Here is a 13,641-nt window from a genome sequence, read left to right as displayed (position 1 = left end):
AGATATGGGGAAAATATATAAGTGGACCTTGAGTTAAGATTATTCGTCAAACCTTTGGAAAGGGTCAGAAATGTGGGGTTGAAATATTCCGTGAATATTCAAGGTGGAAACTTATTGATAAATAACCATAATGAAAGGGAAATAAATGTCACGATCTATAAGTACTTCCTCTTTTATTTTTAAAATGTTCACTTCCCCTTGTGTCATGTCTTGTTTTACTTCCTGTCCTTGTGTTTTTCCCTGTCCCTGTGATTGTTGATTTGATCCTCCTGTGTCCATCCACCCTGCCCTTGTGTCTTTGCCTTTCTCCCCCAGCTGTGTCTCGTTCCCTTGTTTAGTGTCTGTGGGTATATATCCCTGTCTGTCCCAGTGATCCTTGTCTGTTTGTCATCCATATGACGTCGATGGTCCCTGGTGTGCTTCGTCGTGCTTCCCCGTGTCGTCCTGATGCAGTTTTACTTTGTGCCTTGTTTTGTACTTTAGTAAGCTTTTTGGAATAAAGCTCTGTTTTTGTCTGCCACTCTGCATTTGGTTCCTCATCTTTTCCCCACCGTGACAATAAAGGGCTTAGTTAGGATGTCTTCAAACATGTCATGTGCACATCTAAACTAATCTTTTAACATTTCATAAGCAGACATACTACTTTAGTTTGCCAAATAAATCCATCAATTTGTAAAATACAAAAAATTTGAAATGTGCCATGTGGTGAGTGAGTTAGCTAGCTAGTAAGTTAACTAATGGGGAAAGGTACTAAGACAATGTGGGCTGTGTGCAAACAGAGTGGAATGGAAATAGATGAATAAAAACTCCTCAATTAGCATGATCAATCAAGCTACGTTCCCACATGGTAACAGCTTGCGAGCAAAAACTTGCAGAATGTGTTATAAACTGTGTGCTTTGCCTTTGGCTACTATCTGTTGATTAACTGAAATAATATGAAAAATATAAAACATATTCACTCCATGAATATAATCAGAACTTCTATAAAAGCATGTCCTTGTGCAGTAGCAGTGCATAGAGAATGCACTATGCATGCAGATTGTTGTCCTTTTTCATGGCATGCTGGCAAATGATCTGAACATATTATGGAGTGTGCTGCTGAATGCAGTGCACCTAGTAATGCTTGTTATGAGTATTTCCCCACAATAAATTAGCTATTAAAAGGTATAATTTATATATTTAAATTGTGCAAAATTCCTGACATTTCCGAGCTAAACTTCCCTTGGAAAATATTTTGAGGTTTTGCATCCCTAGTGACTATACTAAAAACAAGATGTATTGTGTTCGGAGCAGCAATATCCTCCCTGCTACATTAATTATTGTTAATTCCCAACAGTTGGGGCCCTTGTACAAGGCCCCTCCTCCAGTCCTTCAGAAAGAATCTCATTCAATCTCATCAGTGATAGTTTTGCTGCACCTGTTTGCCATAAAGACAGTTAACAGAGGATATGGATGTTGGGAAACCTTAGGTCAATGAGTGTGTTGGCAGAGGGTGGGGGCAGGGGTCACACTGCAGACATGCTAAGCAACACCCATTTCATGTGTCATAATTTTGGTTCAGTGCTTAATTATATTATTTTCTATAGAAAGGATCCTAGAAATCATCAAATATTTGAACGAATGTGTCAAATCCCATGACAAAAAAACGGTGTACATACAATAATAATACTTAGAAGCAAACTAGCTGTCAAATCTGAAAACCAGGCATTAGTCAAATTTCCTCAAAACTGGCAGTATTTTGTACTAAGACTCTGCTGCATGTAATTCTTGCAGTGGACCTACAGTGTGCACATGACTCACCCTGCGCTGGGGAATGGAGAGTGCTTCGGTGCTGTCCACGAGGAAGCGTACCTCCCCCTCAGTGTAACTGCTACGGTTCAAGCCTCTCCTCCACAGTGGGACGGGTGTCAAACCCTCACTGCTCATGTCTGAAACACAGATCACAAACAAGAGGTATTTAAAGTGTGTGAGCTGCAAGCAAGGGGGAAATATATTTTTTTTGTTTCATATGGTCCAATCTGCATTTTTGTAAAGCAGATTATCCCTTTCAGAAGCATATCACACATGTGCAGTCTGTTTGTCAGAGCTGAGATAGTTTTGTTGTTCTGCACGTTGACCTGGGTGATTCTCAAAAGTTGTAATTATCTTAATTACAGTGTGTTCTGGTTTATCGTGTTACCAGTGTTATCCAATGGGATCACCAAGTAGGGTTAGGATTAGGGTTAGCAAGTAATAAGAACTCCCCTTTAAAGACACCAACGTCTCTTTCTAATTCTTCACATATTATTGTTGTTGTTGTTGTTTGGTCACCAGGGCCCCGTTTCAGAAAGCAAGTTTAAGAAACTGAGCCTAATCCTGAACTCTGAGTTGACTAAACCTGAGATCAGCAGTTTCAGAACAGCTGATCAGAGTTAGTTCAATCAGCTCTGACTGGTTGAACCTGAACTTTAAAGCCATCATAAAAGAGCTCTGATACTACGATTCACTATGGCAACAAAGCCCCCATTTTAATCCAGTGGACGTAGATGCATATATATGTGGACTGTCCACGTTTATCTTTTAAAAAAGAGCTTGAGTTGAGCAGGGAAAAGTTTCAATAAGTTCACACCAAGTATTATTCAGTGTTGTCCATTATGTCATCATTTGCGCTTCCTTAGAGGTACAGTGGTGGAATCTGACTGATTGGGATGTAGCCTTCAATACATTTTAAATATATTCCATCATATTTATCTGATGGGGACAAAACACAGGATTCAGCAACTGAAGAGTAGTACTGAAGAGTCACAATGCAGTAATTATGCATTTGTGGTTTGCACTTTAAAAGGTGTCAAGGCTCATTTTAAACAACTGTTTGGATCTTTATTTCAGCTACTTCAACAAATGCTGTTAATACTTGTTCAGACTACATGCAGCTTATTTAAAAAACTCACTTTCAAACTAATACATTCTACAGCTGCACCGATATTATTATCATGCTCCATCAGTGCGACCAATCTCATCAGGAGTGATAGAGATATGTGCAAACAATAGTTTTGTTACCCCGGCAACTGACCCAGAATTTAAGTTACCTCTTTTTCTGGACCTGAACACTAAGAGTTTCCCTCATCTCAGATTTAACAATCCCGCTTTCTGAAACAGTGCTCAGGGGTCAACAGAGCAAGTAAAAACAGTATCACCTTATAAGTTTGTTAGAGGTATTTAACTAAGCCAATTTTCACATTCAGCAGGCAAGGACCAACCCAGTGCCCTGAAAATTTGATACCAGAGTCTGGAATGTGTGTCCTAGGGCCAGTGTGTTTAGGCTTAGGTAAGATAAATATTGTGGTTTTGATTAAATTCTAGACATGAAGGCAAACACATCCTGTCTCATGAAACCATTGACATTTCCCAACAATTGTCCTTCTCTTAACCAATTGCTTTCAGTTTCCTAAACATTCCTATTAATATGTGGTCATTACCTTTATGTGTCACAAGTGGATATAGATAGATAGATAGATAGATAGATAGATAGATAGATAGATAGATAGATAGATATTTAGGGTAAAGAAGTTTACAAATGTATTGTAGGGTAAACAAGTGTATTTACACAGCACCACTGAGACACAAGGTGCTATACAGCTAGTCAGCTGATTTTGTAGTTGTCTTTATGTGGCTGTGAAAATGAACAGCAGATGCGTTCAGTATGAATATTTTGTAAACATATTAATCAAAAACTTGTTGATGATTTAAAAAATATATAATCCAGGAAGCATTTCATCTCTGTTTCACTAAAATCTCCAGCTCGTCTCTCACTGTGTGTCTGCTGTTTGCTGCTGAGCAGGTAGTGAAAAGTGGCTTTATCAGAACATTTTTTTTTTAAACAGCTGGAGCTATCTACTCCACTTACTGCACCTAATCTGGGACCCCCACTTCTCAACCTCTTCTCCAGGTCCAGTTTCCCCTCCATCCGAAGAAGAACCAAGGCATTCCTGAGTCCACGGGACATTATGTGTTCCTGCCATGAACAGGATGCCAGGAATTCCGCCCGTGTCCCACTCGGGTCATAATTTAATTTTCCCCACGGGACCACCGAGCTGTCAGCAACTAACGCCTCCTCATGCAACGCGAGCCACTTTCGAAAACGATTACAAAACATGAAACTTAAGTACTTTCCAAAGCTTTTAATAACATACCTAATAGATCCATTTCAGGAACATCTCAAACACTGAAATTAAAACATTAATACGTGTGTGTGTGTGTGTGTGTGTGTGTGTGTGTGTGTGTGTGTGTGTGTGTGTGTGTGTGTGTGTGTGTGTGTGTGTGTGTGTGTGTGTGTGTGTAAACATATCACACTGGGGCAGGCTATTAAGTACTGCTCCTCGTAGTAATTAAATGCTAAAGGTTAATTAGCACTCAGCTGCATACCATGGACTCACAGAATACTACTACTGTATGTCTCAGAGAAATATTCTGTCCACTAAAGAATGAATATCTTATATTCTAGAAGCCCGACGCCCTTACTGTACGAGATAAAGTTGCATCTAGACAAATATATACTCTACGTCTACACTTCCATCCTTAAATTCATCCCTGAAGCTCCTTCTGTAGCGTGTTGGTTTATTACGACCTGTTATCATAACATGTACCCACCGAAGCAATTTCTAGGCAACATCACTAAAAAGAAGTCAAATAAAATAAAGCATAGCAATAACTTACCTCTACTGGTTGATATGAACGGATGCCGGGTGACCTCATGGATGGTGGACAGGTCAGACAGGGTTCCACTGGGAGACAAAAACTCATTTCTGGAGTGTATCTTCTGAACGTCCTGGGTGGCCAGGTCAGCTGCACCACAGCTGCAGTGCTGCTGGAAAAAGTCCTGTTCAGAAAGATGAAAGGGAGAAGACACTGTTCTTAATTTAAGATTTCATACCATGAATTGCTATTGATTTGCAGTAAAAAGTGGTTGCCTTTTTATTTTGAAATGAATCAGTATAGGTTTTGACACAACAAAGTCACCATTGTTGATACTTATATTAGTGCAGCTGTGTACACTGGTAGCAGCTAAAAGCCCTGTCACACATATTAGTATGGCAGAAACGTATTTTGGCGTATATGAAAATTTGTCAGAGTCCAAATACGTCCAACTTTTCATCGGATCGGAAAAGTGAACAGATACATATACGCATATCTAACCTATTGATAGAGTATCACTTAATTGTACAAAATGTATCAGACAAATACCCAACGAATGCATAACGTATACAAAAATATGGCGTATACCAAATATCGGCAACACGCTGGGGTACATTGTTGATCGCTGATGTTTTGAGCATGTTCAAAATTTCCGGACGTGTGCTTCATTATGCAGACGTTACACATAAATTACGTTACGTTAGACATACGTGAATACTGAATACGTACGTGAATACTTACCTACGTAAATATAATACGTAAATACCTACGTGTCAACTGATCACCATCTGGTGGTGAGTTGGATCAAGGGGTGGGGGAAGACTCTGGACAGACCTGGTAAGCCCAAATGAGTAGTGCGGGTGAACTGGGAACGTCTGGAGGAAGACCCTGTCCGGGAGATCTTCAACTCACACCTCCGGCGGAGCTTTTCAGACATCCCTGTGGAGGTTGGGGGCATTGAACCTGAGTGGGCGATGTTCAAAACCTCTATTGCTGAAGCTACGGTGAGGAGCTGTGGTCTCAAAGTCTTAGGTGCCTCAAGGGGCGGTAACCCTCTAACACCGTGGTGGACCCCGGTGGTCAGGGAAGCCGTTCGACTGAAGAAGGAGTCCTTCCGGGTTATGTTATCCGGGAGGACTCTGGAAACATTTGCAGGGTAACGACGGACTCGAAGGATGGCAAAGCAGCGGGTGTGGGAGAAGTTCGGAGAAGCTATGGAGAAGGATTTTCGGTCGGCACCAAGGTGCTTCTGGAAAACCGTCCAGAACCAGAAGCGGGTAACCATCCAAGCTGTGTACAGCAAGGGTGGGACCCTGCTGACTTCGACTGAGAAGGTTATCGGTTATTGGTGGAAGGAGCACTTTGAGGAACTCCTGAATCCGACCTCTATGGTTGAGGCAGAGCTGGAAGCTGATGGGGGACCATCGTCAATTTCCCTGTTGGAAGTCACTGAGGTAGTCAAACAACTCCACAGTGGCAAAGCCGCAGGGGTTGATGAGATCCATCCAGAAATGCTGAAGGCTTTGGGTGTTGAGGGGCTGTCTTGGTTGACATGCCTCGTCAACATTGCGTGGAAGTCTGGGACAGTGCCAAGGGGGTGGCAGACCGGGGTGGTGGTTCCCCTATTCAAAAAGGGGGACCAGAGAGTGTGTGCCAACTACAGGGGTATCACACTTCTCAGCCTCCCTGGTAAAGTCTACTCCAAGGTGCTGGAAAGGAGGGTTCGGCTGATAGTCGAACCTCTGATTGAAGAGGAACAATGCGGATTCCGTCCTAGTCGTGGAACAATGGACTAACTCTTCACTCTCGCAAGGATCCTGGATGGGGCCTGGGAGTACGCCCAACCAGTCTACATGTGTTTTGTGGATCTGGAGAAGGCGTATGACCGGGTCCCCCGGGTGATACTGTGGGAAGTGCTGCGGGAGTATGGGGTGAGGGGGTCACTTCTGAGGGCCATCCAATCCCTGTACGCCCAAAGCGAGAGTTGTGTCTGGATGCTCGGCAGTAAGTCGGACTCATTCCCAGTGAATGTTGGCCTCCGCCAGGGCTGCGCTTTATCACCAATCCTGTTTGTAATTGTCATGTACAGGATATTGAGGCGTAGTCATGGAGGAGACGGGTTGCAGTTCGGTGGCCTGAGGATCTCATCGCTGCTCTTTGCAGATGATGTGGTCCTGATGGCATCATCGGTCTGTGACCTTCAGCAGTCACTGGATTGGTTCGCAGCCGAGTGTGAAGCGGTTGGGATGAGGATCAGCACCTCAAAATCTGAGGTCATGGCTCTCAGCAGGAAACTGGTGGATTGCCTACTCCGGGTAGGGAATGAGCCCTTACCCCAAGTGAAGGAGTTCAAGTACCTCGGGGTCTTGTTCGCGAGTGAGGGCACGATGGAGCGAGAGATTGGCCGGAGAATCGGAGCAACGGGGGCGGTATTACATTCGCTTTACCGCACCGTTGTGGCGAAAAGAGAGCTGAGCCAGAAGGCAAAGCTCTCGATCTTCCGGGCGATCTTCGTTCCTACCCTCACCTATGGTCATGAAGGCTGGGTCATGACCGAAAGAACGAGATCACGGGTACAAGCGGCTGAAATGGGTTTTCTCAGACGGGTGGCTGGCGTCTCTCTTAGAGATAGGGTGAGAAGTTCAGCCATCCGTGAGAGACTCGGAGTAGAGCCGCTGCTCCTTTGCATTGAAAAGAGTCAGTTGAGGTGGTTCGGGCATCTAGTAAGGATGCCACCTGGCCGCCTCCCTAGGGAGGTGTTCCAGGCACGTCCAGCTGGGAAGAGACCCCGGGGAAGACCCAGGACTCGGTAGAGAGATTATATCTCCTCACTGACCTAGGAACGCCTCGGGATCCCCCAGTTGAAGCTGGCGGATGTGGCCCGGAGAAGGGAAGTTTGGGGTTCCTTACTGGAGCTGCTGCCCCCATGACCCAACCCCGGAAAAGCGGTAGACAATGGATGGATGGATGAATGGATGGATGGATGGATATACCTATGTGAATACCTACGTAAATACGTTAGAGGTACGTTAAATATAGGCTACATTGGCTGACGGTGAACCCTACAGCCAATTTATTGACGACTGGATAACCTATTCGTAACCTATGTTAAGATTATGCCTGAAGATGGAGTAATTAATTAAACGTGTTTCTACAGTACAGTTTTGGGGGCTTATTGGGGTTTGAATATAGTATATAGCAGGGGTGGGGAACCTCTGGCCTCCGGGCCGTATACGGCCCACAAGGTCATTTGACCGGCCCTCGAGGTAATTCATAAACACACGCAAAAAAAACCTAGCATTAGACGGGCGATTGACTGTTTTTCCTGGCCAAGGTCAGGGCCCTTGAACACAACTCAAGTGGAACGTGTCATCACGTGGTCACGTCATGTCAAAAAACTTCAATATTAAACGAGACTGTCATTGACATCAGCGAACGCAGCATGGCGAGTGCAAAACAGAGAAAGGTGAATGCAGAATGTTGCACTTTCCAGGAGAAATGGACGAACGATTATTTCTTTGAGGAAGTAAAAGGCCAGTGTGGCTAGTATGTGCGGACGTCATTACACCACAAGACATGCCAAACTGCACGAGCTGAAAGGACGAGTGCGTTTGGATAAAGTTAACGCTCTTCAGCGGAGTTTGGCCCAACAAGCAGATCTCTCCAGAGCTGAACATAAAAATATGGAAAGATAGATAGGTAGACCACCACACCAAGAACAGACTATTGCACCACTGCTGTGCAATTATCACTGCCATTTACAATACTCAGTTGTGACAATTGTGTCACTTTATTTTCCATCAACCACTTGGTACTTATATTATTTTTTATTCCATTTAATTATTGTGTACTGCCTTTTTACTTCATATGTTCTTTTGCTGTGACAAGATACATTTCCCTGTTGTGGGACTAATAAAGGATTTCTGATAAAACAGAAAGATACATGGATAAAAAGTTGTTATTTTGCACAGAATATAAGAAAAGTGAAAAGAATGGGCTGTGTCTTAAAAACAATTTGCAGAGGTTATGAGTTCAATAATTAGTATGGCCCCCGAAGGATGTTGTAAAAAAAAAAATGGCCTTTGACATGAAAAAGGTCCCTGTGAGTAGCTCATCCTCACTTCTTCACAGCACGTCTTGGTGAATACATCATCAGAGAGTATGGAGGATGCTGAGAGGCTGCGACATGAGTACATTTTAGCCGTTCTCCAGCATCAGCATGACGTGAACCAAATGGCACTTGTCCAGCTCCGTTGGCCAGACGCTCTGATACATTTTGTATAAGTAAGGGATACGCTATCAATATGTTGGACATACGTATAATTATTTGTTATGTATACGTTATGTATACGTCAGCTACAACACCGCTGTGGAAAATTTGCACTAAGCACAACCACCTCTGACATCACTTCCTGCTGGTGCAGTAACGTGACACTAATTAGAGAGCATACATCTCTCATTTGTGCATACAAATAAATGACATTAATATTATTAAAAGAAAATACTTATTTTCCCTTTAAAATAATACAATAATAAACAATCCAAACAACGAGTCACCCCAGATCATCAGTCTAACTGAGACTGTAAACTAATTGTATGACATCACTTCTAGGTAAAATCCCATAATAGTGCAAACTACGCAGATGCAGCCTATGACAGCAGCGTCACATGGAGGAGATGAAAGCCAAGGGATGAGGCGTGTTTCTTTCTGCTCTATGGAGCAATGTTTATACTTCATCATGCAATCCATGTGGCCAAATATATCAAGTCAATTCCATAATCTCTTTCCCTGCTCTGAAGTCACCTTTCACCTACTGTGGAGGCGGCAAGGTTCAGATGGGCCTCTAGTACAACACATCCAAGTGCACATCCACGTACACACACAGAAAAAAGAGATAAAAAGAGCATGTTTTTTGGTATTATAATGTCTGCCTAAAAGCTATAAACAACCGACTTGTACAGAGGAAGACTCAGTAACAGGTCAGAGTGTCATGCCCTGCTGCAGAATACGTTAGTATTGTTAGAGGTCTCACTGAAATGTTAGTTTCAAATGGAAAATAATGACATTAGTTTGGTTGTCTTCTTTTCCTCTAGTGCCACTAATAGGTCAAAGTTTTAACTTATTTGTGAAATATCACAACATCTACTGAACAGATATCCATGGTTCCCAGTCGATGAATCCTCCTCTCTCTCTCTTTCTCTCTCTCCCTCAGTGCATGCTGGAAGTTTGTGTGTGTGTGAGACGCTGAGCGTGTGCTTTTTGATTCTTCTTTTTTGATTATTTTGTTAATAATGGGTGTTAATTTAATTTACTGGTGATAGTTTGATATAGTTGACTTTTGGTGCGTTTTGGTGTGGTGTTTGAGGTGTGTGTGGGGTTTTCTCTTGCCGGTGTCTCGCCGGTCGGCGTTTGACGCCATGGTAAATGGGGAATTCGCCAAGCTCACGAGGAAACATGGCATTAAGATTTCTGCCGGTTTCCCGTGTAGCGTAGAGGAGATTGGTTTAGCTGTGGGGGAAAGGTTGGACACAGCAGTATTAAGTCACTGGCACGGATGAACACGCTGAGCTTGTCCTAGGCGCGGGGACCCAGCTCCCTCTGGTCCAGGAGGGGTGACTGCTGCAGCGGAGGGCTCTCCGCCAGCCATTCCGGCGGAGGGCTGTCCATCAGCCACTCCGGTTGTGTCCGACCTGGCACACGAGGTATGTGGTGTTAACTTATGTGGTGTGGGGAAAAGTAATGGAGAAAATGACCACAATATTCTAGGTGACGAGGAGACCAACTCACAGCTCGAGGGGCCTGTGCGGGAACTGTAGGTCGCTCTACAGGCCATGCAAGGACGGTGAGCTCCCGGCATCGACAGCCTCACAGCCGCGTTTTTTAAAGCCTTCTGGGACATTTTAGCAAATTATCTTTTAGGAGTTTTTTAATGAAAGTCTGGCCTCTGGTTCCATGCCGATGTCCTGCCGCAGAGCCGTAATAACACTTCTGGCTAATAAGGGAAACCTGCCGGACATCGGTAACTGGTGCCCTGTGTCTTTGCTGTGTGTGGATTACAAGTTTCTGTCCAAGGCCCTGGCCACCAAGCTGGGGGGGGGGGCTATGGAGCAGGTCATCTACAGACACCAGACCTACTGTGTTGCGCACAACTTCCTCGGGAAAGTGATGGAGAAGTTTGGGTTCAGCTAAGATCAAGATGTTATACAGTGAAGTTGAGAGTGTGCTGAATTTCAATGGTAGTCTGTGTGAGTGTGTAGAGGCGTCCGGCAGGGCTGTGTTCTGTCGGGAATGCTCTATGCGCTCTCTCTTGAACTTCTCCTCAGAAAAATACGCTCCAACCTACAGGGTCTGTTTTTACCCGGTTTTAGTAGCAGCATTGTTTTATCAGCTTATGCGGATGATATCATTGTTGTCATTGGAAGCCAGAAGGAAGCAGATATTTTAACCAATATTGTAAAAGATTTTAGCACGGCATCGGCAGCAAGGGTGAATTCGAAAAGTGGAGCAGTCGCTGTCGGGGAGTGGCGTGGCGGTCTCCCAGTTCTTCCCCAGAGCCTCACCTGAAGAAGAGATGGAATAAAATATCTAGGTGTATTTTTAGGAAAAGAGAATATAGTCCAGAAGAACTGAGAGAACGTCACTGAGAAGATTGAGGGAAGGATTTCCAAATGGAAATGGCTGCTCCCTCAGATGTATTTTAAAGGTAGGATTTTGGAACTCTATTTGGGTGGCCCAGAGGATCCTGGCACTCTGGAACCAAAGGCTCACTGGAGAGAAGAGGAGCCTCCTCATCAAATATAGCCAGGGAAAGACTGTTCCAGACCCAGCGGACCCATTTCCAGAATTCTACCTGAGCCCAGGGCTGGGAGAACTGAGCGGCCCCCTGCTCAAGGTCACTAACCCGGCAAAACTGTTGTTGCACAGAGTAGACAAAAAAACTTTCTATGCTATAAAGCATCAACAGAAAAAGCCTGTGCAGAAGACCTTCCACTGTGTGGAGCAACAGACTGGGCCCACAGTGGAGGATTTTATACAAACCTCCCCTCAAAAAGCGGACTGCCAACCTTCAGTGGAGGATTTTACATGGTGCTATCGCTTCCAACGCTTTTATTTCTGTTATTAATCCTGCTGTTTTAAATAATTGTCCGTTTTGTCAACTACATGAGAAAACCATGTTTTTACTGAGTGTTACGACCCGGCTCGGCAAGCGAAAATGGAGTAACATAAAACCAGATGGTTATGATAAATAAAATATATTTATTAATATAATGGGAACAATTGGCAATTTCAATTGCTTTCGAGAAAACAAAATGGAACACAGGGAGGGCTCTCTTTTAACATTGATTTTTAGTCTTTTTAACCCGAATTTACGTGAAAATACCTACAAATGACATACCCAAAATAAATTGGCTGCTCTTCAACCAGATGCATGATTTTGGTCTCATTCAAAAGATAACTCACTTATTGTTCTTGCAAAACAGTGAATAATCACTCCAAGTGCTTCTGGCACTGAGTAATAGTGGTCTGAATATACTGAATTTGAAGAAAATACACTTCGCCTGAATGTTTTTGTTGAAAAAGATGCCTGAAGATGGTTATAGCTGGCAGGTAAGAGCTGGAAAACACAATAGGAACATAGCATCAAGTATTACCAATTTCAGGTTCAAATTTCAGAACAAAGGCATAAAAACTGAACTTATTAGACAAGTTTTTCTGAGAGCAACACCAGGCGTTCACAAGCTGTGCATTTGGAGATATTATAATATTTATTGATAAAAAGGCCATAAATAACTATCATAAATAACTATTATATACCCAATATTCCTTGTCAGTAGTAATGACACAAAGTAAGTGAAGTATAAACACATTTTTTGTAATATATTTGTGTTTTATTTGTATTTTGTATATAATAAATACAATTATGCAAAAAATAATAACATTTGTCAAATAAAACCCATTCAACTGATATGTCTAAAGCTACACAATAAGCCAACTCCATCTGTAAACAAAAGAAGAGGGCTGGTACCTCCTTATGAAGTTGACATTCATTGGCTCTTGATGGCTGTAGATAACGCATGGAATGTCACGGTCCCATCTGTATCCCTAGTGTTTTCTGGTCCATGTTTTCCCTGTCTCTTTGTGTGTGTGTATGTGGCAGGGGCGTAGCCAAAGACTTCAGCAGCTGATCTCATTCAACTCCAATCTGCTCATCTGTCTACAATAAACTCATCCAAGCACAGTTTATCTACACCGGTCTTCCAGGTACTCATCGCCAGATTGTTGTTTCTACTACCCCGGATCACAGCATAACTTGTCGCTCAACTCCTGCCCGCCCGCCCGCCCGCCTGCCATCTGCCTACTATAAAGTATTGCTTTAATAAACTATTTAACCTTACTTTCCAGAGTCTAGTGTTCTGCGCCTGGGTCTCATCTGAACGTACCCATAACATGGAAGCTCGGATTGGCTCAAATGAGGTGTCAATCGAAAGGTCATAATTTGGCATCCGTTTTAGAAGCGTCGAAACAGCGCTAAATGCTAGAGATATTGTTTTTACCGTGTATGGTCACAAAATTGTACACATCGATCAGCTGATTTCAAAGATTGCAACAGCTGTTCGTGGGCTTTTGACAATGTGACGATCGATGTTCATGATGGATATATTTTTACCGGAAACGATTGTATGGCCCTTTGGCAATGACACAGGAGTGTTTGTTTTTTTTGGATTATTACTGATTACAGGATTATGATGAGACTTCATAGGTGAGTTGGCTTAAAGTTATTTTGATTTTGTGTTTGCTTGCTAGTGTGAGATGCCTATTGTACTTGCTGTTGTGAATGTGATCTCAAAACCGTTTTGCTCACTAAATAGACGAGATTCTAAGATTTCTCTGAGTATGTGGCATTGGGTGTACAGTCCAGCATGGTGGACTGTACACAACAAAGGCCAAGATACAACATCTGTGAA

The 13,641-nt window shown here is 43.2% G+C and overlaps 1 protein-coding gene across 1 annotated transcript in view; it reads right to left on the bottom strand.

Annotated features, from left to right (window-relative positions):
- LOC115020179 (uncharacterized) overlaps window positions 1–13,641 on the bottom strand; it is a 47,760-nt gene that overhangs the window by 2,066 nt on the left and 32,053 nt on the right. The window contains exons 4-5 of the mRNA XM_029450127.1: window positions 4,696–4,858; window positions 1,801–1,928 (exon numbers count right to left, since the gene is read on the bottom strand). Of these exons, the coding sequence (XP_029305987.1) occupies window positions 1,801–1,928; window positions 4,696–4,858 (291 nt within the window). The remainder of the gene's footprint in view (window positions 1–1,800; window positions 1,929–4,695; window positions 4,859–13,641) is intronic.

Source organism: Cottoperca gobio, chromosome 15 (assembly GCF_900634415.1).
Source record: "Cottoperca gobio chromosome 15, fCotGob3.1, whole genome shotgun sequence".
Classification (NCBI taxonomy): domain Eukaryota; kingdom Metazoa; phylum Chordata; class Actinopteri; order Perciformes; family Bovichtidae; genus Cottoperca; species Cottoperca gobio.
This window is presented reverse-complemented; position numbering and strand designations above follow the sequence as displayed.